This window comes from Meleagris gallopavo, chromosome 4 (genome assembly GCF_905368555.1).
Source record: "Meleagris gallopavo chromosome 4, MGAL_WU_HG_1.1, whole genome shotgun sequence".
Lineage (NCBI taxonomy): Eukaryota > Metazoa > Chordata > Aves > Galliformes > Phasianidae > Meleagris > Meleagris gallopavo.
Genome location: NC_139407.1, coordinates 52,823,991 through 52,849,880, shown reverse-complemented (window position 1 = coordinate 52,849,880; position 25,890 = coordinate 52,823,991). Strand labels below are relative to the sequence as shown.

General features: G+C 36.8%; 1 protein-coding gene across 4 annotated transcripts in view; it reads left to right on the top strand.

Annotated features, from left to right (window-relative positions):
• The window catches only part of STIM2 (stromal interaction molecule 2), a 59,459-nt gene extending 35,348 nt beyond the window's left edge, over positions 1-24,111 (top strand). The window contains exons 1-12 of one of the 4 annotated variants that reach the window (XM_085223348.1): positions 4,481-4,871; positions 5,632-5,686; positions 5,962-6,076; positions 14,253-14,364; positions 15,012-15,127; positions 16,570-16,747; positions 17,676-17,853; positions 18,372-18,539; positions 18,715-18,815; positions 19,068-19,306; positions 22,436-22,637; positions 23,450-24,111. In XM_085223348.1, the coding sequence (XP_085079474.1) occupies positions 5,684-5,686; positions 5,962-6,076; positions 14,253-14,364; positions 15,012-15,127; positions 16,570-16,747; positions 17,676-17,853; positions 18,372-18,539; positions 18,715-18,815; positions 19,068-19,306; positions 22,436-22,637; positions 23,450-23,930 (1,893 nt within the window). In that variant the 5' untranslated portion in view covers positions 4,481-4,871; positions 5,632-5,683 and the 3' untranslated portion in view covers positions 23,931-24,111. Of the gene's footprint in view, positions 1-4,480; positions 4,872-5,631; positions 5,687-5,961; positions 6,077-14,252; positions 14,365-15,011; positions 15,128-16,569; positions 16,748-17,675; positions 17,854-18,371; positions 18,540-18,714; positions 18,816-19,067; positions 19,307-22,435; positions 22,638-22,911; positions 23,061-23,449 lie in introns of those variants that run through there. The other 3 variants (XM_085223347.1, XM_085223349.1, XM_085223346.1) reach the window with 3 other exon arrangements.
• Positions 24,112-25,890: the final 1,779 nt, after the last annotated feature.

Below are 25,890 nucleotides of genomic sequence, written 5' to 3'. Positions count from 1 at the left end.
GTAAGACTTACTTACATGCTTGTTAATTCTGCAGCTTTTTCTTCTCTTTCCAAAGAAGCTCTGTATGGATCCTTCATTGAGTAACTTCCTCAAGAAATATCACTGTAGGAAATTGATAAGGTGGTGTTCTTGAAATACTGATTTCTAAACTGCATGTACAATATCACACAAAAGCCAATGGCATGAATTTACAGCTTGTGTGGAATCTTTGGGTTTATTATTTGATTTAATATATTCGTATTTTACTACACTTGCATAATGGAGAAAAAAGGAAAACTGTCCCCAGTACAGTGATTAAAGCAGAAAAATAGCTTGTATGATCTGATCAGGAATAGTAGAACAGTGCTTTGGCTGTAGTAAGTTTGACAGGTGAAGATTTTTTCTTGAAGTAGAAGTGACCATTTTAGAACGCATGCATGCTCTGTACAGCCATTATTTGAGGGCTTGAGGTGATATTTGCATCTAAGACACAAATAACCCAAGAAAGATGGAAGAAAGTGTCATGAGAGAATGTTTGAAAGATGATGAATTGGAGTAAAAAAACAAAAAACAAACAAAAAAACAAAAAGTACAAACAAAAACCAAAATCCAAAACTGTCAAAAAATCCAGTAGGAAGTCAAAATGGAGGAGATAGAGCAGTCAAGTGTTAACAGCTCAATGGAAAAATCGGTGATTTCTAGAATCTGGGTGAGTTGGGAAAGGTATACCTTCGTGCACCCTGTCTTTGGTGCTCATATGTGAGTAAAGTTTTTGTTGTAGAGGAGAATCAGCTCATGCTGTTCACTTTTACTGTGTAATTAGTTTGCTAGTGATATGTTCCTAGTTGTATCGGCTTCCTTTCTTTTAGCAATTAGGATGATGCATGCACACATCACTCTCTGCTGTAGAAGGTTACTAAATTAAAATATTATGCATTAATATTGCTATTTTAGAATCTGAAGAAATGAAATGTAACGCACAACTACTTCAACACGAAATTTTCCAAATTACTCCAGAGAGAGCTGTTAAGCTGTGAAGATGACTTGGTATAAGAATACTGTGGATATCTTAGTTCTTTAATTCCTTAAGTAATTGTGTATTTCTATATAGGGGGAAAAAAAAACAACCTACGTAATTAACTGGATTAAATGACAACTCTGTTCCTTTCAATAATCTGTTCTGGTCAGGGGGTGAGGACTAAACATTTCAGGGAAATTGCAAGCAATTCCGTGGTTGGAAATCCTGAAGAAGTAAGCGTCAAGTGGTGCTAACATTTTGAATATTTTGGGTGTTAGGAGTGTTAAAGCATGAGATGAAAAAAGAACATTTGACTGTGTCATTAAACTGTTGATGTCTCTAAGTGAGCAGCCCCTTCTGTGTTCTTGAAGAAAACCAAATCTATACTCAGTATCTCTGTTCTTTTTTTATTGTTAAATCTTAAAAATCTTAAGAGAGAAGTTTTAGCAAAGTATTTTTTGAGGGGTGGATAAGTACATCTGTACGTAATCTTTCTAAAAAACATGTCTGGTAGGCAGTGTGGATGGGCATTTGATGGAACATACGGACATAATTTGCAAGCTAAGATGTTTCAGTTTTTAGCGGTAGCAAGGCAGAGAGCTATTACATGTGGTTCTGAGCCTGCTCTGAAGACATCCATCCAAATGTTTTTAAACTTACAGACTTCGTGTAATGAAGTTGGAAGGCTTCATCTCCCTTTTTGTCTTGGGACCTTGTTATGCTCCAGGATCTTACTGCAAGTGTTGTCATTTCAGCTGGGAGGAGTACAGCTATAACCTGAGCTTCTGTTTCTTGTTTGCATATGTACACACAGCAAGAAAGAAAGGAAACTTTGAAGGACGTTTTGTATTCTGATTTTTTTGTTATCGTTTTTATAATAAATGACCCTATGCTGGTATTCATAATTATGTGAAGTAGTCAGTGCTTCGGAATCAGACTGTTGGGCAAAGTGCTCTGTTGTAGAGATGTCTACTTAAGCAGCTCAGACTGCAAATGCTTCAGCTGCTTTGCATCTCCAGGATATCTTGTGAGTTCATTTTACTTCTCTGTACAAAAACATTGTGTGAAGAACGTGGATCTTGCACATGAGTATGCCCTATGTACTCACTTGCGTGACTGACAAAACTCTTCCTCTCCCCAAAGTCATTGGCTTACTCTTGAGATTACTCTTAAGTCTTATCTATCAACTAAATTTGTTGCAGATGTGCAAAGAGGTCTTGTTTACTTTGAATGTTGTTGTTCAACTGCCAGTGTGTTTATCAGGTTGATAAAATGGGAACTGCCTTTTTTCCTTGTGGCTCCTTGGAGCACGTCCATGCAGCAGTTCCTTCTCATGGCAGGCAAGTTAGGAGCCTGCTTTGCCCCTGGATGTGATGTCCGTGTTACTGTGCTGTCTGCACAGGGAGTCCTGTGGAGCAACAGTAGGTGCTATCATAGGTACTGTTGCATAGAAACTTGTTCAACGGTGTTTTGAATCAGATCTACCTCATGCTGTGCCTCTATAGAGCTACTTATCTAGTTTGTGGCTGTCTGTGTCTGTTTATGAACATTGCAGCCAGGCAGTCTTGCTACAAGGAAGTGTGCTTGTGGAAATTTCAGCTTCCTTTGAAGGGACCGTGATGTTTACAGTAGAATAAGTAAAATTTTCTTTTGAACCGCAATAATTTTCTTTTTTGGTAGAAATTCTATATTTAGAATTATCTATAATTCTAATATACAGTAGCTTCTGCCTTCACAGTTATGGAAACAGCCTTGTTTCTCTAGTAACGTGTCCAATAGTCTTTGATACATTGCCTTATTTCACATCTTTGGAAGCCTCTACAGGGAGAAATGGTGAATGCTGTGTGCCACATTCTCTTGTAAGAGCATTCTTGCCTGGTGCCGTGTATCTGATAGCAATAGATAATACACAGTAACAGGGCTTCCCAAAAGACTATCTAATGGTGGCTGCTTTTAGAACTGGTTGTATCTGAAGATAGGGTTGTAGTTAAAAACTTTGATTTCTTTTTTTTTTTTTTTTTTTTTTTTTACTTTTTTGAGTGTCCTTTGAAGAAATAAAAATGAGGGAAATAATATAACTAGGGGGAATTATATTGTAGAAATGAATAGTTGCTGGAGGGAGATAGTAACGCTGAGATGTTACTCTTAAAGTGTGTCAGTTTGAGTCTATTTTAAGCTTCTGAAACTGGAAATCATAAACTTGAGTCTTACTCCAGAACAAGGAATAAACACAGCAGATGAATGCTTCCTTCTGTAGTTAGCAAGAGTGGTTAATTTAAATTTACCACTGTTTTGCAGAAGAATGCAATTACTCATTTGCTCCTCAACAGGCAAAGATATTTTGAAACTTCAGTACTCAAACTGCCCAGCATCTTTTTTTTTTTTTTTTTTGTGGTGTTATTCATGGCTTTAGTTTGTTAATGCTATTTGCATGTCAGACCTGTATTAGATTTTGGTTTGTTTTTTTCTTCAGAAGGATCAAAATTTTATGATGGTGGTGGTTCTTGCTTCAGGCTAGTGTTTGGTGACAGGTTAGCTGCAATTTGAGTTAACTGTTGGAGTACTAAAGGTCTTCTGAAGAGGAATTTGGTGGCTTACCTGACCTTGTAGTTGTTACAGGACTCCAGCTTCAGTTTGCTTCAGGGCGAATGTTTTCACGCTGCTGAATGCTGGGCTCTGGGATGTGAGGTTTTTGTAGGAGTACAGTTATCTCCAACCTTTGGGAATTGAAGGTTTGAATCTAGGTGTTTGGCTTTTTCTTTTTTGAAGCACTTTCTACTTCAAGTACTTACATTAACAAATTATTTTTTTTCTTGATGTATTTTTATGTAACTCATCTGTTTTCTTGGTTTCAAATTTATAGTCTTTTTAAAAGGCCTTTTTTTTGAGTAATTCTGCTGCTTAAAATAATCCTTAGCTGTTTTTTTTTCTCAGAGCTTATTCTTTTAACTTCTGTTTAGGGTTATTTTTCTAACCTGTTCTTTGTGTACTTAATGGCCAGGGCAACAGAAGAGAGATTAGCTGCTGTGGCGAAGAATAGAAAAATCCACCCACTCTCTTCCCCCCCTTTTTTTCTCTTACCAGAATTGTTCTGTTTTTAGGGCTTTCTTCAATTTAAGACAACTCCTCCTGAAGAATTTCCGTATTAGGCCTTTTTGAAATAATGGTGTTTTAAACAAAACAAAAAAAATATGCGTGTTTGATTGTCCTATCTCTTCATAATGCAATGCATCCCTTCTCTGAAAAGTGGCATTGTCTGGTCTAGGTGTTCCTGCTGTAACTTTCTCATTGTGACCATCTTTTGTTAGAGGAGTTTATGAAGGAAGATGTTACTGTTATTGTCACAGCATCTGAAAGGGGTAAGGTAGATGGGACTGAACAGGTGAACAGAATTCCATGGAGAAATTCTCAGAAGTGCGTAACCTGTCTTGAGGAGTTAATACATATTGATTATTAAATGCAAGCTAAGAGTTTGTGGATACTTCATTGTCATGGTTTCATGATTTTTCATTATCGGTATTCCACATCATAACATCATGCAATGTACTGGGGGTTTGACTGCTGATGCTCAAGTTCCGGGTGCCTGTCCAGCAGAGAAGAGCAGCTACGTTTCCCCAGGGGGCTTTGCGGTCAGCGAGGAGATATAACTCCCGGCAAGGTCACCTGATGCTCTCTTCTCTGCCTGCGCTGCTTCGCTTGCGCTTCTCTGCCTGCGCTGCTTCGCTTGCGCTTCTCTGCCTGCGCTGCTTCGCTTGCGCTTCTCTGCCTGCGCTGCTTCGCTTGCGCTTCTCTGCCTGCGCTGCTTCGCTTGCGCTTCTCTGCCTGCGCTTCTCGCCTGCGCTTCTCTGCCTGCGCTTCTCATCTCAGCGTTGTGGTAAGGCCGATCCACTATCAATTTCACATTCTCTCTCCTTATAAAATTCTGTTGATACCATATTTAGTAAATTACTTTGTTTTACCTCAGATTGTTGCCACTGTTTTCAATTATTTCGGGGTCCCTTATTTTCTTTTTTTTCCTGGGGGCGCGGATCCGCGGATCCCTCCGCCCTTCTAGTCACGGAACCGGGCCGAACCAGCCCGTAAACCGTTGACATTCATTTAAAACAAAACAAACTTAGGTTTTCCTTGAGTATTTAACTGATATTTTCCACTCTCCTTCTCTCCTATCTGAAAGCTTTGTGCTTTGAACTTGGATCTGTTTTCTGTACTTGTAAAGAAAATTTGAAGTTAGGCTGTTTTCAGCCAAAAGCTGGTGTAACTGACTGTTTGCAGCTGAGCTGATTGTGAATAGATCTATTAACTCCTGCTCCCTCTGCTGGCTTCGTAGCCCAACAACATCGTATTTTGGTATATAGGTTTCCTACTAATCATTGCGAATGAAACAGCTATGTGTAATTCTTCGGTACTTGGAATGTTGCCACTGAGGCATCATTAATAAAGTAGAAAATTGATGGTTTCTGTCTTCCAATTTTAAGTAGAACAAATTTTTGTTACTCAAAAGGCTGTAGTAATATTAGTATTCTCTTCTCATCCCTCAGGCAGTTTGCTTTAACTGCCACAGCAGGTTTTGAGTATTACTCACTATCCATAAAGGACTGATGTTTTCAAATATTATATGGTCTTGCCCTCCACAGGTGAAGAAGTTTTAAATCTATTCAGACTGGAGAAGTATGCAGAGTGATTGACATGGTACATACTTGTAAATGCTGTAAGGCTAAGATATACTAATAATGGTGTCGATATACTAGCAATTACAGCTTCAGTTTTTCTAGGATATAATGATTGCAAATCAAGTCTGTAAAAATATCAAACTTTTTAAATCTGACATAGTTGACTTGCCTGAATTTTGTGCTGCTTGCATAGGGAAGAGATGGTAAAGATTCTCTTCTGCCCAATTTATTTACAGTTTTTGTTTAGAAATCAGTATTACTTGGGAATTAAAGATGTTTTCCTGTTTTCTTCAGTTTCTAAGGGAAGATATGCAGTATAAGGATGCTTCTAATAAACATAGCCACCTGCATAGAGAAGACAAGCATATCACTATTGAGGATCTATGGAGACGATGGAAAACATCTGAAGGTAGGTAAAAAGGAATAACTAGAAATCATGGTGCTTATTGAAATAGACATAATTCAACCATTTCCTACCAAGTCACTCAGAGTAGTAAATGGATGACCTTTGCTTAAGCATCTTCAGGAATCTGTAGTGGTACTCTCTAGCACAGAGAGTAAATATTCATGCAAATCCAATTGAAAACTCACTCACTCCCTCTAGAGTCAATTTCCACTTGCTCTGCGGAATGTATTGTGAGTAAATTAGGATAGCTTAAATTCACTGATAAGAGGTTGTGATTTATGGAAGTATCTGTTGCAGGCACTGAATTCCAGATGAGCTTGTTTTTAATTTAGTAATCCCTGAAGGTTGCTATCATTGTGTTTTTAAACGTTATGCACTTTACTATAAAGTAGAAATTCCAATGTACCTCCACTCTATTACTTCCTTTGGGTTATGAAATCTAATTCTTAGTGTAAAACATTTTGTAAAGTCTTCTAGAACTTGGAATACAGGACATTGAAATAATGGCCCAGCATGCACCCCTTCAGTTTGGATGAAATATCAATATCAAATGGTAGCTGTTTTCTGTTCATTGCTGAATATGGTCTAGAATATAGTGATTAAAATGAAACTCTAGAGGTTGGGGATGTTAGAGTTCTTAAAAGCAAAATACCTTTTTTAACCTTTTCAAATGGTACCGTGTTACTGATGAGTGCTTTGGAGACCTGTAAATTGCTATCAGTTGAACAATAATAAGTAGGTACAGAATAGAAATGGAAAGAGGAACATGCTTTTCATTCATTCAACTAGCATGGGCACTTAAATATGCATTTAACATTGGTTAACTGTTTGCTGTAATAAATGTCTACATTTTAACCAATGATTTTTTTTAAATCTAATCTCTTCAAGTATTCTGCAAGTTCTCCATTATAAAAGTCTTGTGCAAAGAAAATACTACAGCTACATTATTGGAAACAATCATCTCCCTACAATTGTCCCTAGAATTAATCTCCCTAGAATTATTATATGTAATTCTGGCTGTAATAATACTCGGTAAACAGGTAGTTCTGATATAATTTGTTCCAGATCTCTTGAATGTAGTGAGCAGTGTAAGACTCAAAAGTTTTTTGAGGATACTGTCAGATCTGACTGTCTCTTTACATTGACTTTGTTCTGCATCTCCTTAAAGATACTGTTTGACCATTGAAAAAGCCTCCTCTACAATGGAACTCCCAAGTGGTAGTAATGGTGTGGTATAAATGATGCTTTGGGAAAAGTGAGATTTAAGCTAAAGATATTTAAGCTTTATGTTCCTAATGGAAATACAGCTGATAGAGATGCCTTCTTATTTTCTTTATTTTCTCTTTTAATTTTTCCTCATAAGATGAAAAGTTGTTTAGGTGTTTTTAAATCTTCACTTCAATTGCTGCAGTTCAGAGATTCCCAAAGTTGTATTTCTGTGATTACCAACCTTTTCACTGCTTTCAGAACTTACTTAAAATCAAACCTAAACGGTCTTGAAATGTTGTTTCTGAATTTCTTCTATAAACATGCTTGGTTTTGGTGACCAGTAGAAAGTGTGGATCCTCTCAAATCTATTTTGATTTCACTTGGGAAACATGGAAGATATTACTTTTTCCCTCCTAGACATTTTAGGAATTCTGTTATAATTGCTAGTTTGTAGTGCCAGTTTAATGCAATTTGATAGCACTTAACAAGATTGTGGAAAGTAGTGTAAATGGTGGTATCAGTAGATGGAGACTTTGCTTAGTAGAATGTTGAGGTATTTGTATGACAGTTACAAGCTTTAAATAGCCCTTGGCACCTCTGCTTATTCAGAAACTAAGAAATAATACGTCTAGAAGACATTAATACTGAATAAAATTGCCCTTTCCTTCTGATAAATATTACTTTGTGTGGATGTTTGTCTTCAGTGTTTATCAAATAGCTTACGGTTGCTTTTTAAGATGCAAGATGGACAATGTTTGAAGCAAGAAAAACATCAGAATATTGCTATTTAATTACTTTTGGCATGATGTCCCTACCTGGCTCAGTATGTAAGACACAGTCTGCACTGGTGCAAGTTCAAGAAATTGTGGGACTGCTGTTTTTTGCCATCATAAGAGGAACCATGTCATAGCTTAAATCAGCATCTGGGCTATTGTTGCTCCATTGCCAATTAGTTTTGGTGAGTCCTTAGTACAAAATAGCTATCACTTAGTTTAGTTGATGATACTGATCGTTTACATTTTTTAATCTCAATCTTAAGCTTCTGGAGACACAATTCTTTTCAGAGCAGTGTCTAAGAACTAGCATAGCTTGTTTTCAGCATAGAAAACATTGGTTTCTTAAAAGCCTTGTGATTTTTTTTATTAGTGCTGATCTGTCCTTTATGCTTATATATCCATTTTCATTGTGGTTCCTATCTCTGTCTTATGGCATTTGGCTGTTTTTTTAACTCATTTGCACGTGTGCTGAGTACTTCATCTATTGTCAAGTATCAGGCTTAGTTATTGCTGAGTTAAAGGTGAAGAGTCAGTGTGGTTTTTTTACAAGGGTCATTAAGAGGCAGTAGCTATGCAGCAGAGGTGATGATGAATGAACTTGTTCTGTAGTTTCTGCTCAGTCACATTTTGTAGGTTTTTTTGTCTCTCTAATGGACTAAGATTATGTAAATTTGGCTGCTATCGTAAGATATCGTTTAGGCATGCAGCCTCAGTAGTAAGGGAGTCTGTGAAAATAGGGCAGGAGCCTTCAGCTGGTTATCCTTTCTCTGATCTGTCTTGGGGAATAGACAGGATGCTGCACTCTTGGCAATGTAGCATTGCTCCATGGTGTTTTATAGTTTTTTTTTTTTTTTCTGTAGCAAAACAGATCTATTTCAGTCAAACCTGGAGTTAATGAGTAGTTTACTTTTGTCAGATTAATTGTAAATTCTATAAAAAGCTAGTTTTACTAACTGCTTTTTGCCATTATGGTTTATTTGATGTTTAATCTGTATTGAGTGCATGACGTAGACTGTTTTATAATACAAAAAAGCTTCTTTCCTGTCCTGTATTTTTTTTCTTTTGAGCTCTTCTATGTTAAAAGAAGGTTACCTGAAGTGCCTTCTTTATTAGAGGAAAAGATATGTATTTTTTTAAAGGCTTTATTTATGTGTGATCACCTGTTTAAATCTGAGGTAATATTTCACAAGTGTTGTTGCAGCAGTTGGGACTAAAACTGCATGCCATGAAGATGTTATGGTTGCCTTGCACTTTCTAATTTGTTTACTGTCTCAGGTTTTAAATACTGGAGGCTGGAAGCATGTGTGCACCCAGCTAAGGCTGGGTTATGTAAGGCTGCATGCCATTTGGAGCGGGAGGGTACAGTACTGCAGACAGGCATTCTGCGCGAGGGGGAATTAAACTTGTGCTTTTAGTGCTACACTGTTGGAAAGATAGGGTCACCATTTATTTAATTTAAATTCAATTTAATTTAAATGAATAATTGTAAGAACTGGTTGCACAGTATTTCATATAATGCAGCTGCTGAAGGTCTTGCTACAGTAAAAACCTTGGAGTCCTTCCACATGCTTGATATGGAATCACTTTGGTTTTTTTGTATGTATTGTGATTTTGCCTGATTAGTCTGTTCTCAGCTTTCAGAATATGACTGTCATTCACTATTCACTGTAAAGTATTGCTGTTGTATGTATTCTGATCTGTGTTGGAGGCCCGTAAGAGAACTGGGTCTGATACTGTAATATTTTACTTTACAACTGCCTCTCCATAGCACTGTGCTTTGTGATAAGTTTAACATGAATAAAAGTATATCTATTGCCTGATCTCCTACTGAGGAATGAATATGGGTTAGCAAGGAACAGCTTTATACAGGGTCATGTTGCTCCTTTTACTTTCAAGCGTGTTTTTACAGCTGTTTTTCAAAAAGAAACACCAAAATTGGTATCCAAAATAAGCTAAATACAGCTGAAGCAAGTCTAGAGGCTAGGTGCTGCATCGGGGTGTAAACACTGTGGCTTTTACATCTGCCTGCCCAAGGCATGTTGCTGACATGCTGTCTCTCAAGATAGCTACTTGTAGAAATAGGTATGACACGGAAGCTTACTATGATTACTCTTTAATGACATATGCATTTAACTTTGTGTCGTTCAGTTGCTGCTCCTCCATTTGCTATCTACTGTATTCTTTCTGGGTGATGAAAATAAGTAAAAGTCACTCCCTCAGCACACTTGGAGTTGTCACATTCAAATTGGCAGTGCTGATGGAGGTGAACTGCAGCTGCCTGCTTGACTTTGAGTACACTCATGTCATCAGTTCTCCTGTATTGTGTTTCAGCAGGCTGCTGCTGCTTCTGCTGAATGAAGGCCAGCTTACTTCTCACTACTGTATGCTGTTGAGGGATAAATCTATATGCTGGTTGTAAGGTCTTATTGGAGACAGGTCAGGCGATACTTCTGACTTTTATATACTGCATAGAAGACATGAATAAAAAGAAAGCTTGAATATTTTGGCTGTTGTAAATCAATTTTCCAGGGCTTTGCTGTGGTGCTTTAGGAAAGGGAAGTTGAGGTCCCACATGCAGACCTAGCATTAGAATGTCACTCGTGCAGAAATAAATTACAAGCAGGCATGCAACAATTTTAACATAGAAGTAGTTTTGTGTAGGATAAAGCTTTGGGTTGAACACTTGTTGTGCAGTGTCGTTTTGGAATCTGGAGTAAGTTGCCTAATATGAAGTTTGGCTTTATAAAATAAGTTAAATTGCAGTTTGTTTTTGTATTATGCTCTCCATATTAATACACTCAAACATTACAGGTTCCTAAAGGAATTTCTTCCTAAGTTGAAGGAAGCTTCTGTGGTGCTAAAAGGAAGCTTCGAGGACATATCTATTATAGAATGCTTGTTTCTGGTTTCCCAGGAGAGTCTATTGGTCTGCCTTCACCCCCTAGTCTGCCATCTAGTTGAAAGCTGTTTTCTGTTGGTTTTAAATAATACACAGAGATTAAAAGCAACTAACTATTGCATAGAAAGTAAAAGGTCAAAATCTGACAATTTCTACGAAGAAATTGTGTATTTTGGAAGCAGTTTCTAAATGTGGAAACTGAGCTTCATATGGGATACAAGTATACTTTCTTTAGAGCCTTGATGGTGTCTCAGTCTGCCCTGAAGTTTGGGTGTGATGGTAGTAACTTCTTCTGTTACTTAGGGCAGCTAGCTTGCTCTTTATGATGTTAAGGAGGGAGAATATGTGATCAAAGTTTTGTTACTTTTCATTTATCCTAATGTTTTCCTGTTCATGCGCTTCTAAAAACTGAATCATTTCTTTCCTGTGTACTGAAAACTTTGTTCTCTGTCAGATTTGGACTTGTATTTTTTTCTGCACAATTTGTTTCTGAAAGCATCTTATTTTTATGCTACTAATTATTTACAGAGGAACTTTGAGCCCTGCTAACACCTCCAAACATGAATGAGTTAGGTTTCAAGTGTCTTTTCTTGAGGTTAAGTTCGATGTGTAAAGTTTCCTAATTTAATTGTTCAATCCATTGATGTCACTTTACTTTTTCCAGGTTATTACAATCCTCTTTTCCCTGCTGTATGGCTAGAAACACCACACAGTTCTTCAGATCTGGAAGCAATGTGTCTGTGTGCTTTTTTCCAGCTGCAGATTACTTTCACTCATTAGTTAATTGCACATCCTCTTTTACAGCTGTACTTGTTTGCCACTGGATCAGTTAATCAGATAATTACTTCTTACTTGCTTCTGAGTAAGTGGATGTGCTTGACAGATCCTGTAGGGAATTAGAAGCTTGTTCTGCAGTTACATTTTTAGCTATGGATTGCATGTTGAGAGAGGGGGAACATAACCAGTTTAGGATGAAGGAACAAGCAAAACAGCTTTTCATATAAGATGTGAGGAAAAGATGGCAGTGTTTTTCCTTGGCTGCTGTCTGGTCTATACTTGGATGCAAGAATTTGTCTATAAAAATGGGAAGACTGTCAGGTTTAGGACTTAGCCAAACCTAGTGCACGATATTGTATAGTTTTACTTTGCTTTAGATGCCATTCTTATTGACATCTGGATCAGCCCTCCCACCCCCCAGATTCTTTGTTGTCTTACTCTTTTTAATCTCTTAATTTAGAGATTGAGTCTTGGAACTATTCTTAACATCTTTCTTTTACTTTTGGAAAGCTGTTGATTCCTCTGGAAAAGACTTTTCTCACATCTCTTTTTTTTATGCGGGGAAAATAAACTTAATGAAAAGGACTGTTTATTGGAATCAGGAAACATAAATTGTAAGTGTGTACAACTTAATTGCTTGTCTAAATCTCAAGACTCAGGCTTATTTATCTTCTATTTAACATTGACTGAGTAGTGGTTTTATATAAATTAAAAAACAAACAAACAAACACAAAAACAGGTATTTCCTGAATCTGAGGATTCTAGCCAATCTAGTGATAAAATGAAGTGCAATAAGATTCTGATAGACCTAGACAAGCATGAAACTTCGAAGCTTTCACTGTGTGATCTATAGTTTTCTAATCAGACAGCTAATTTGCCATGGGTTTCTGTAGAACTGAAACAGGCATTGACTACTCTTCATTCTAATTCAGTATGTTGGTGTTGAATGTCAAAAGAGGAAATATTAGAAGGAGAAATGTTTGTTCCTTACAGCTTTGTTTGTTAAAATTTCTTGTGGACAGATGCAGAATATGAAATCCTAGAATAAGAGTTGACTCCGTGTTCTGATTAATCTTAAAGTTGAGAGAGGTCATTTAGGTAGGCACACCTGTGTATAACTGTTAATAGCAGTCCTTCTTTTTTTGTAAACAGGAAACTATATGAGAAGATCACAGCAAGTACAAGTTTTCATTTTAGTTCAGGACAGATAGACCTTGCTGCTTTATGGATTTTCTGTACTAATGGAGGTATCTGGTGCAGTGATGGGTAATGAATAGGAAAGTGACATTTCTCGATTATAACTTACTAGATTGTTTTGGAACTTTTTTCAGTGTTCTGTGAAGGAGATGTATCTTTTTGTCTCTGCAGTAGAGCAAAAGTAACTTAGTCTACTATAAACAACTTCAGTATGTATATTTCTTCCATAAAAAGTATAATATTACTAAAGTTTTATTAAAAACAAGAACCAATTTCACTTTGATTTTAATAATATGATTGCAAAATACTTTCAGGAGAAGTGAAACTTGTTAATTTTTCCGTTTGTAAACTCAGTGATTTGTTGCTTCCAGAATTGCATGTTCTGTACTGTCAGTAATGAGGTGTCTAGTGTGTAGTAGCTATTTTAGATGTCTTTTGCTGTCTAGTCCAAACAGTGCACTTGCTTTGAATTGGTTTGTGAATGTAGTACTTCTAGGATGCAGTTAAGGACAATCTTGGATGATCTTGACTAACCTTTTGAGATGCTTAGAACAACCTGTGAACCTGATGGTTTCCCACTAAAGGAACAGTTAAGAACCTTTGCAATACGAAAGCAATCTGTAAATAGAGTTGAACTATCTTTTACCAAAGTTTAGAGTATTATGACAAGATGGAGTCTGAAGATCAACACCTGGAAAAACAGTTTGGTGCAAAAGCAGGGGAAGAAATGGGATATGAAACGATTGCTTTTTAAATTATCAGTGTGAAGCTCTAGGTTGTGGCAGCTGGACTGTGATGGCCAGAAATGTTTGGGGGATAAAAATCTATGGTTAGTATTTCTAGTATTTCTCTATTTACTTAAGAGCATTTATAGCTATGACAGGTTATATAGACTCCTGCCATTATATACTTGAGATTTTTGAATCAATTTAAACATTTTTCTTAGTGGGAATACCACTGCACATAATACAGAAGTCGTGGACTTTTGAAGGAGTTCATGTATTTTGCTGTTATATATCTACTATCTTTCAGTATTCTCTTTCACTCTTCCCATGTTTCTCACTTATTTGCTCCCCTTTTGTGGTTAGTTTGCATAAGCCTCTATGAAGATGAGGGTGGGTTCCTGGGAGTGGTTTTGATATGGTACCTTAAATTATTGCTACAGCACCTGCTGTAACATTGGTTAATGTGAATGTTGGTTTGTCTGCAGTTTTTTGGCTAACTCTCATGCTCATTGTAACTTGATTTTTTTTTTCTACTGCTTGTCCGCAATGCCTTATTATTGCTTTTTGCTAAAATTAATCAACCTTTTTTCTCTCAGTTCATAACTGGACTCAAGAGGACACTCTTCAATGGCTGTCAGAATTTGTTGAACTGCCCCAGTATGAAAAGAATTTTAGGGAGAGCAATGTCAATGGAACAACACTTCCCAGGTGAATACTTCTTGTGAATTAGTTTCAAATGATTCACTGTTGGCTGCTGATTTAACTGTTATGTGCAAACAGCTGTATGAACCTGAAGACTAACTAGATGTGGTCAAATATAAGAAAAGAGAATTGCCATGGTGTTTCTAAAGGCTGACTTTTTCTGTTGAAGTAATTCTAGCTATACTTTCCTTCCTGTTGTTCCTTTATCGTAGTTCTATCTCTTTTTCTGTTGAAGTCTTTATCAATGACTACATAATTATCTGTATGTTAGCTCACTTTATTTTGGACAACTTTGATATTTACCCATGCAATACATTCAGAACTATCTGTGGAAACCATTTTCTTGAGCATATTTGCTACATTTGAGTATTGTGTATATTTTGAGTTGCCACAAGCTTATAGATAAATCATTGCTTTTAACTACACCAGATGGATTCATTTTATGAATATTCCTGAAAGGGTAGCACTATGATTTGATTGTTCTTCCTTAGCCACGTTGTTTTTCATAACAAAATTATCATATTGTATCTCTTAGTCTGACTGCATGACCATAGTCCATATAACAAAAATTCTGTACAGTGTAGGTGCGTTTTCTTCAAGAAGAGATTTGAGTACAACTTGAAATATGTAATCTGTTGTTTTGTCATTAACAGGATAGCAGTAAATGAACATGCTTTCATGATCTCTCACCTGAAAATAATTGACCGGAGCCATAGACAGAAACTTCAGCTTAAAGCCTTGGATGTTGTTTTATTTGGACCTCTTACACGTTAGTAATTTTACCTTAGCTTTTTATTGTATAAATTAAACAGCAAGGATGTCCAGTGACACTTGATACTGTAGATAGAATGTCTTATTGTGGGTATACTGATTGCTTGACATGCAGTATAAAACTGGACAATTGATTAAAATATTGTCAGAATAATGGATTAAAGGCCCACATACGTGTTAAAGACTACATAGAAATTATAGTGTATCTCCTAGACTGTAAGTTGGCTTTTGTGATGTGTCTTCTAAATATTTTTGACCATGCTTGCTAGACTCCTAGCTAATGTTAGGTTTACCTCCAGCGCAAGCTGGGATGCTGAGATAAGTGGGCATGATTCTTTAATCACAAAAAGAAAAAGTGGGAGATGGTGATTGTTCGTATCTGATGCCAGTGTCTTTTATACAGACTTAAGCTGAAGTGCACTCGAATGTAATATTGCAGTTCTGCATCTGACTCATTTTGGCTCATGCAGAATTTGTCTTTAGTGGTCTACATGCTTGCTTGTACAGTTATAGGTCAGTTTTGTTTCTATGCATATGGAGTGTCCCTTAATTAGTTAGACCTTAGAGCTTGGTGATCAGTTAGAAGACTACTGAATCACGGATCGGGTCTGAGCTCACCTGACAGATCTGAACTTGGGATTTGCAGGGAGGAAAACACTTGAGAGAGAGAGGAAAAGAACAGATCTGGTTAAGCCTTAAAATTGAAATGTTTGTTTTTAACCAAAGGAACAAAGCACTTAATAGTGATGCTGGCAGAGCGTGGAGTCTGTGCTGCATGAGATATATTGGAGTGATTTAACCAAGTGTTCTGTTTGGGAAACAAGCTGCTAGTTTTGTGGAAAGAGTTACCTTAAGTGTTTTTGTAAGCTTGTTTTATAAAAATTCAGGTGGCTATAGAAGAATTAAGTAATGTATGAGTATCTTGTATATAGTACTTTGACAATTGAGATTTTGCTTTTAAAAAGTGCTGCTATTATATTGTCTTATAAAGATCTCTTTTATTACAGTTACCCTTTTAACTCAGTACAGGATATTTCAGAGGGCACAGACTTGAAGGAGAACGTAGTCAAATATAACTTAAAGGTCTTAGGAACCTGATGAAGTATAATTGGAAAAGCTCTCACTTAAAAAAGATGTAGACTACACAATGTAAAAATACAACAAACATTCCTTGGTGTAATATGTTTTAGCATAGACTAAGTAGATTTGTCTAGAACACAATTTCTTATGTGTATGGTAAATGAACAGCAGTTGTTGGAGGTAGCTTAAAGTATGAAGTGAGTAGGAATTATTCTGTTTAACATCAGGTTTAATCACAGCCTATGCTATGCAGGAAGGAAAAGAACACCACAGCAATTCATACACAAAAAAAACAAGTAACTCATTAGTGTGACTTCTGTATATGTGAAGTAATTAATGGTCATGCTATTCTTTGTACAGGTCCCCCTCACAACTGGATGAAGGATTTTGTATTAACAGTTTCTATAGTTATTGGTTTTGGAGGCTGCTGGTTTGCGTATACACAGAACAGAACCTCAAAAGAACACATCACAAAAATGATGAAGGACTTGGAAAGTTTGCAGACAGCAGAACAAAGTCTTCTTGACTTGCAGGAAAGGTATAAAAACAAAAAAAAAAGTTAATATTGTCCTTGATTTCCTTTTGAGGTGAAGTGTAAATACAGACCATCTAAACTCAAAAAAACCAACCAACCAAACAAAAAACTTAAGCTTTCTTAGGATTTTGTTCTTTTTTTTTTTTTTCCCAAATAGAAACTGTAATCTCAGTGCTGATTGGGATTTGTGTAAATATTGCTCCTGGGTGCTTGAAATTGTGATAGAAAGTTAAAATGCGAGTAGAGAATAGTGGTTCAGTCTTTATCAACTAATTTAGAAGTAGGTATTGTTATTTTCGTATAATTAGTTAACTTTGAAATCTATATTTTCTGATGTACGTTAAAGTGAGAACACAGACGTATGTTTCATCTACTTTTAGCTTTTAAGATTGAATCAAACTCTGACTGATTGTATTGCTTATTTAGTGTTATGAAAGTTGTTAGGTTTCTTTTGGTATGTTTGTAACTCAATTTTCTATGGAAACTGATGCTTTGATCTTATTACCTTTCGTGAAGGCTCAGCGAGAAGTTGACGTGTTTTGTCTGACACTATGAACATCTCATTGTGATGCTGCAGATTCATGCGGCTTGTTCAGTTTTTATTGTCACAGAATGGCTGAGGTGGGAAGGGATCCCTGGAGGCTGTTCAGTTCAACTCAGAGCAGGTTGCCCAGGACTACATCGAGGTGGCTTTGTGAAGATATCTGAGGAGGGAGACTCCACAGCCTTTTTGGGTGTCTTGTGCTAGTGCTTGCTCATCTGGTCAGCACAGGCATTCTTCCTGGTGTCCAGAGAGTCTTCTATTTCAATTTGTATCCATTCAATTTGTATTGTTGTGATGTTGAACACATTTTCTTCTCTGGAGGATGGTAACTTCTAACAAACATGCTGTGTGTTTTCTCATTTTTTTTTTTTCTGTTCAATTGTGAAGGCTTGAGAAAGCACAGGAAGAGAATAGAAACGTAGCTGTGGAAAAACAAAATCTGGAGCGCAAAATGATGGATGAGATCAATGATGCCAAACGCGAAGCTCATCGCCTACGGGAGTTGAGGGAGGGAGCTGAATGTGAGCTCAGCAGGCTCAAATATGCAGAGGAGGAGCTGGTGCAGGTATCCACAAACTGTATTTTAATGCTGACTTAAATTTGGTTCTTGCTTTATTAGAACTTTAGGATTGTTCAAAAGAGTCTTTCTCCAATACTAGATTTGAATGGAGAAGTCTAAAAGTACTTAAAGCAAAAGTCTGTCAATTGTCATAGTTTCAGGTGTTTTATTATGTGGAACGTTATGCTCTTAGGAGCGTATGTAACTAGATCCATGGAACTGGATTACAGAAGTTTTACTGTCTTGTTATCCGATGGGAACTAGTGGCTTTGTCTTTTTCTTCTTAGTAGTAGCAGGTCAGATGCAAGTCATGGGCCAGCGTAGGAGGAGGTATAGTATTCAGAGCAGCTCTTGTATAGTTTCAGAAATGTTTGCTGTACTTCCTGAGACGGAGTGACACTTGCAAAAGATTTGTAAAGCCTGAGTATGTTGCTGTGGGATAAAAAGATGTTTATATTTCACTTTTTTTCTGCTGTCAGTTCTAATGATAATCTTTGATGCTTTCATTTCTTTTTGACTGTCAGGTGCGCATGGCTTTAAAAAAGGCTGAGAAGGAATTTGAGTTGAGAAGTAATTGGTCCGTTCCTGAAGCGTTGCAGAAGTGGCTTCAGTTAACGCATGAAGTTGAAGTACAATATTACAATATCAAAAGACAGCATGCTGAAATGCAATTAGCAATCGCCAAAGATGAGGTAATGACTTCACTGTTTTGTAAAGACCAATATTTTGCTAAATAAATTTAACATTAAATACAAATTACTCAGGTAGGTGTGTGGATATCTTTTCTGCTTTAAGCTGATTTATACTATTCATCCATCTTGCATATATATTGCTGTATGCATTAAGTATTTAATTTGTGCTTTTTAGGCAGAAAAGATAAAAAAGAAGAGAAGCACTGTGTTTGGAACATTACATGTTGCACACAGCTCTTCACTGGATGAGGTGGACCATAAAATCCTTGAAGCCAAGTAAGACTAATACCAGAATGTGTTTTTTTGTTTTTGTTTTTTTTTTTTCTTGGAGGGAAGTGAATTGTGAATTCCTGGAACAATTGAATTGGAGTTACGGAACTTAGTGTTTTTGCATTTTTATGTGAATAGATTAAAATACATTGATGTTGGGAATATTTCAACTGTCTTAATGGACCTTGAGGTATTCTAGAATGACTGCACAGGTGTTGCTTTGTCAGTAAAAATGTAATTTTTGATTATTTTCTTCAGGAAAGCACTGTCTGAGTTGACAACCTGCTTGCGGGAGCGTCTTTATCGGTGGCAACAGATTGAGAAGATTTGTGGTTTTCAAATAGCACACAATTCTGGGCTACCAAGTTTGACCTCTTCTCTCTACTCTGATCACAGCTGGGTAGTTATGCCCCGAGTTTCCATTCCTCCTTATCCAATTGCAGGAGGAGTTGATGACTTAGATGAAGATACTCCTCCAATAGTTTCACAGTTTCATGGTAAGTATTAAGTTCAGTAAAAAGGAAGGGGAAAAGCTTTGGAGGGATGGGATTTTAAAGTCAAGCAAGGGGAGAGTGTTAAAAATAATAGAGTTGGAACAAAGTCAGAAGAAATAAAATTTGAGGTGACTTTTTCAGATGTCTTTCAGGGTGTGCATAAAATGAAAATGGAGTTTTACAGTAAAGCCTTTATTCCCTCTCACTGTTGGGGACTGGGAAGGAAGGGGGAATGCAGGATTCAAAGCCAGCTAAGGCTTTGAAAGTCTGCTTGTTGTACTTACATGTTTTGTCTAAGTTGCAATTTATAATCTATAATGTTGAATTTCTCTTAGTGCACCTGTTCTTTCTGATGACAGGGATGGAGTTTGGATAGGATCCCTTCAGTTACTGGGTAGATCTTACCCTTTGTTTGAGAGGCAGCGTGATATGTATCTACTCAAACATTCCTCAGTGCCTGAAAGTAATTCCTGTTGTTGTCCAAGGGAAGCTTTCAGGGAGAGTGTTTATGTTGAGATGAATTGAGTTGTTTGAGTGTGAAGCACAGAGGCCAAATGCTGGAGGGAGGAAGATCCAGCTTTGGTTAAACTATGATCAAAATATATACACTGGGGATTCAGACCACCCTGATATCTTGAGTCATTATGTCAACACAAGAGCCTTTTTCAGGGAAGTTATGATTAACTAGGCTCAAAAAGATGAGTTCCCATGTAGCTGTTCAAGAAGCATCAAGCTAAGAATTAAGTAGGGAGAAAACATTTGTCATATGTATATTTTTCTTCTAGGACTGGAATTCTCTGAATAGATAGAATTAGTGTTTTAAAGTTGCATAATGGGACTATTTGCCACTTAGCTGGTTTCAATCCATATGCTTTGGGCACGCTTTCCTTCTGATCTTACCAACCTTCTTGCATGTATACTACAGGCCTCTTTGAAAACCCTTGCAACACTATTTCTTCTGCAAGTTCTGATCACTTTCTAAAGAATACTGTCTCTATAATCTTTACCATGAGGATTTTGATTTAAACCTTATGAACAAATTCCTTGGATGACCAATGGATGCAATAATATTACAAAAAAACTTTTAAATGTGCTTTCTGAGCTTTGGTAAGACACAAGTCTGCTTTCATGGAAGTGATTTTAAAGTTTGTACTCAGTGAAAAACAAACAACGAGGAAAAAAACCATAATAAAAGAAAACAATCTCAGAATTGGAAATGCTTTGCGAGCAGGGAAAGAAAATATGATGATGTTGCTGAAATCAGTTAAAGAGTAGTAAAATTACGTGATAGGTTGATAATGGTTAAAACTATTCCCTTCCTTTAGCCAAAAATGACAAATGTACACTAGGAAAGACAGAAGCAAAATGTCTGATAAAAAACAATGTGCAGAAAGGTCAATTACAAGCAGCGCTGTTTTAGTGTATGAACCTAAACTGAGCTTACTGGTTTGGGCTCATTACCTGGCCCAACGTCCTTTGATCTCTTCTTAAGATCTGTTTAATCAATCCTGAACTGAAGAACAGAAGGGGATTAGGAAAAATGTGATTGAGAATGGAATGACGTCATTATAAGAAAGGGATAGGGATAGGGACTTGCTGTTTTCTATTGGCGGATTAGGGTTCTGCTAGTTCCTCAGCATAGTGTGTTTCGTTTGTACTTGAAAACTCTAAATGTTGTCATAGCTTAATCCTTCATAATCCCGTGTATATGCACCTACGAGTAAACAAAATGCTTCTAATCCCTCTCAGCGATGGTTCAGTCCTCATTTTTACACCATCAAGTAGAATGGTATCTGATTTACCTGGACACTCAGTACATGTTTCCTTAACAGATTCTGTAGTTTCACCTCAGTAAACTTCCAGGTTTCTGTTTCATAGAAATATCTTTGTAGTGACAAAACCTTATTTCTGAGCTGTCAACAGCTGCATTTCAGGTCAGTAGGGAATTCCTCAAAGTAAAATCAAAAGTTTGAGTTACATGACAACTGTTATGTTGGAACTTGAAAGCTGTTCTTTATCCCTCAGCTCAGTAGATCATGAACTCTGAGTACTGATGAAGGTGCAGCTGTTTGCTGTTTTGTGAAAGTTGTGACTTTCAGCACTGAAAACAGGAACTGAACCTTTTCTGAGATTCCAAGAAGGGAAACTCTAATCTAGTGGTTGCTAAACTGGCATATAAAAAAAAAAAAGCATTTAGTTAGGGCTAGGCGTCCTTGTTCATAAAAACAAGGCTTGGGCTACCAAAAACAAACAAAAAAATACCTGGATCTGTGGTGTACTGAATTAGATAAAGATCTTGAACACCAGGAACAGTCTCATCTAAGCAAAGTGATGCATTCTTTGGGACAGTTGGAAGAAGCATATGAGCCTGATAACAGCTTGCCTGAAAGTAGATTTGTAGTTTCTTTACATAAAAGTATTGCTACTTAATCAACTTCTGAAGGAGAAATTGGATGAGGAAGATAATAGTTTGTCCCTTTGTATTAGATTCTTGAATGGTCAATTCTTGTGTTGCTGTCTCCACCCATTAATATTTTTTTCCTGAAATTCATAATTTGCATGGCAAAAGAAAATGTTATCAAAAATTCTTGAGCATTAAATGAGGCTTAATTATATATTTACTATCTTTTAATTTAAATGGAATATGATAAATTAGTCTTCTGTTAATTCTCAACTAATGCAGTATAATTCAGTTGGCTGTTCGGCTAGATACACTTACTTGCAAGACTTTCATATACTCTTTAAGCTTCAAATCACTACACAAATAAAACGCAGGATATTGCCTAACATACTAATTTTAGCACTGCTGTTCTTGTTTTATAAGGGTTTGGGAGTCTTGCTCTCGAGAGGGTAGTGAGCCAGTGGTGCACACAGACAGTAGTATTTGGCAGATGTGAAATTTCTGCAGTTAGATCTTGGTTAGCTGCTTCACCTAACTGTAGAATGTATAAGGCGATGTCAGTCTGTCTTCTCTAAACAGTTAAGCAATGTCCTCTAAATAGTTGGACTGTATCGAAGTTGCCTAAGAATCACTGTGGCTGAAGCAGACACCTATTATTTAGTCTTCAGAGTAGATAATTATTAACATCAATGTCACTTGGGGGATTTTGGTTTGCTTTTTCTTTGCCTCAGGGTCCATTGTAAAACCTCCAAGCACACTGGCAAGAAGCAGTAGCTTGTGTCGATCAAGACGCAATGTTGTGCCATCATCTCCACAGTCTCAGCATGCTTTGCACTCCCCTGACCCTGACATCCTTTCTGTGTCGAGCTGTCCAGCTCTTTATCGAACTGAAGAGGAGGAGGAAGCCATTTACTTCTCTGCTGATAAACAATGGTACGGAGACTAGCAAACAGCACTTGGAAATCTGATAGGATTATTTGAAACTATCAGTTTAGAGTTAGAGATTGAACAGAGTCAAAAATTAAAGTAATCTGTAGGATAATATAAATGATACAGTTCACAGGGAGCAGAGAGTATTCTTGTCTGGTATGAATATGTAAATAGCTAGTATGTCATATACAGTTAAGTAATGTTACAATCCAGGGTGCACTGAACTAACCCTGATTCTCCATTACAATATGTTACTGGCTTTTACATCTGAAACTAGGATCAAAAGCAATGTCAGCTACTGGGCGAAGAGAAGATGGATGGTAACACAATTCTTACAGCATGTTGAGCGTGTACCTACTCTTGTTACATGGCCTCATAGGAAAAGGTTAAATTCCTTTTGGAAGGAGCAAATGAGCTTGTTGAAAGGTAGGGACACTTGTCCTGAAGAAACTTCTTGTATATGATAGACTTAAATCTCCTCCTTTCATTTCATAACTTTTCTTGACTTCACGTGCCAGAAAGATAGTTTTTGTTCTTTTCAGTGAGATACAAATGACTGATTCGGGGCAGATCCTGCTACCCACAAAAACGATTTCAGAAGTTAACTAACTTAAGTTTAGGTAATAAAATGATATAATTCAAGTTGTAAGTTAAAATGTCTGACCTAATGTGTTTTTTTTTTTTTTATTAATTAACTACTAGGGAAAAGTGGGTGGTGCTTTTAAACTAATGGTGTTAATTCTAAATTTATTTCCTTTAAATCCCACCATGCAATTAAAGTTTCATTGTTTTCTCCTCTGTTTGCTCTGACTCAGGGAAGTACAGGAAACAGGTTCGGAATGTGACTCGTTAAATTTGTCCATTGGAAGGAAGCAGTCTCCTCCGTCTAGTCTTGAGATGTACCAGACACTTTCTCCTCAGAAAGTATCCCGGGAAGAACTCTCACTCGAGGAATCATCTACAGGAGACTCTTCTTCTCTAACTGCAGACATATCTAGGGGCTCTCCTGACTGTGTAGGCATGGCAGAGACTAAAAGCATGATTTTTAGCCCTGCAAGCAAAGTTTATAACGGCATTTTGGAGAAGTCTTGCAGCATGAACCAGCTTTCAAGTGGGATCCCAGTTGTAAAGCCTCGGCACACCTCATGCTCTTCTGCCAGCAGTGATAGTAAACCCAGCCAAGAAGCTTGTTCTGTTCCTAGGATAAGTAGCATCCCACAGGACCTGTACCAAAATGGTGAAAAAAACAAAAAGCCATCAAAAATAAAAAGCCTCTTTAAGAAGAAGTGTAAGTGAGGTGGGCAGAAGTCTGTAGTAACATTGTAAAAACTTTTTTTAAATCTTTAGGAATGTAATTCCATTTGAGCATTCTGTTATCAAATGGGATGTTCTCTAGGTCAATTCTATTTAACTGACTCTCTTGTCAAAGATCGTGCCAGCTGTCAATGAGAAATCATTAAAAATTTCAGACAGTTTACATTCATTTCTGCCTATTTATTTCTTTTTTTGCCCCTTTTGTTTTTTGCCCCTTTTGTTTATTCATAAACCCTTTTTAAACCACTTTGGACTTAAAAGCTTTAATGAACTAGTAAGCCTTCCCGGGCTTGCCAAAGTTTATTGTTTACCGGAGCATCTTCCTATCTTTCCATAGAGCTAGGACGCTTATCTACTGGACTTCAAGAAAAATAAAAAGAAGTAGAATTAATTGAATTGCACTACTGTTTTACAGACTGGACGAGTCTCTCTGCAAGTAAAACTGAGGGACTTATATTTGACTGAGAAGACAAAACTTTTCACTTTTAGATTTTTGGGATTTTTAAGTAGAACCTAGGATTTCTAATTGACTTGATTTCTGGAAATGGAAATGCCGCGCTTTTACTATGGGAAGCTTTGTTAATGCATTTATTATTAGAATGGTTCAGGTCCTGCTGTTAAAAAAAAAAAAAAAAAAAGTTTTTCCCAGGACTGTCACTGTGATTTTACTTCACTGCAGGCTGTATGATAAATTTGTATAGATGTGTGTAATTTAACAAGAGAGGAAGCTCTTGATTCCTTATGCAAGTGATCAATATGAAACTTGACTGGGGACTGAAAATATTCACCCTCTTAAAACAAGGAGGGGATTAGTAGCTTTTGTTTACAGACTGATGGACAATGGACATCTGGTTTGTGAAAGTTTGTACTGTGGCAAAGACAATAAATTGGAAACATTATTGTGCTTTGGGAATGTTCCAATTTTAGCTGATGCTTGTTTCAGACATATTTCAGAGTTCTGTTTATTCAAAGCTCTTGTAGGCTACATTGCTTATGCTTACTGCTGTGTATAAGTTATTGTTATATTTTTTTGGATTAGCTATTAATGTCTTAATGTCTTCCTTTTGTAAGATTTCATACACTTTATTTTTGTATAGTTTGAAGATCTAGCTGTTCAGACATCTCTTAAGTAAATGGTATAATTTTATAATGCATACTGTTATACTAACTCAATTTTAGATATAAAGGTGAGACTCTGTGCTTCAGAAAGTTTTTGTTGAGCTTTTATACGGAGAGATGAAAATACTATGAGGTAGCATGGAAGCCTGTTTAGGGCAACAGTAGCTAATTGTTTGAAAACTTTTATTTAAACAGTAGGCGACAACAAATGTACTGCTTGAGTAACAGTGCCTTTTATTCAGTTTGTCTGAAAATGTTAATACTGAGCAGGAATTTATTTTGAGGTACATTCCAAAGAAATATTTCTTGCTCTAGTGAACACAAGCAATTTATCCAGCGATCACTGAATTGTTTCAGCTCTTCCATAGGGGTATGCTAGTTGCCTCAGTAACGGGTGCCACTGCCAGCAAGCAGCCTGTGATTAGGGGCTCATTCCTCGCCAAATGTTCATGCTGTACTGTATGAAAGAATTAATTCACTGACTGCCTAAATTTTTTTTTGCTAGGAAGGAGCTTTTAACAAAACCTGTAGCTAATTGAAATTGACTGATATGTGCTTCTTTTCTGTAATTTTCTATTTAGGTTCCATTGTACATAAATGTTAGTTCTGTCCTTAGTAAGTAGCAGTGATGTTAACAGAAGCGCTTACAGTGGGTAGTGGAATGGTTAGATGAGGAACAGGAGATGGGATGGAGGTATTTGAGTACCTTAAAAGTTCTGTAACACTGATTAATTCTTTAAGAGAACAAAGAATCCAGAGTTTTGCTGTTTGTCAAGGAATGGTTGAACATCATCTATACGAAAAAGCTTAGGGGAAATATTTG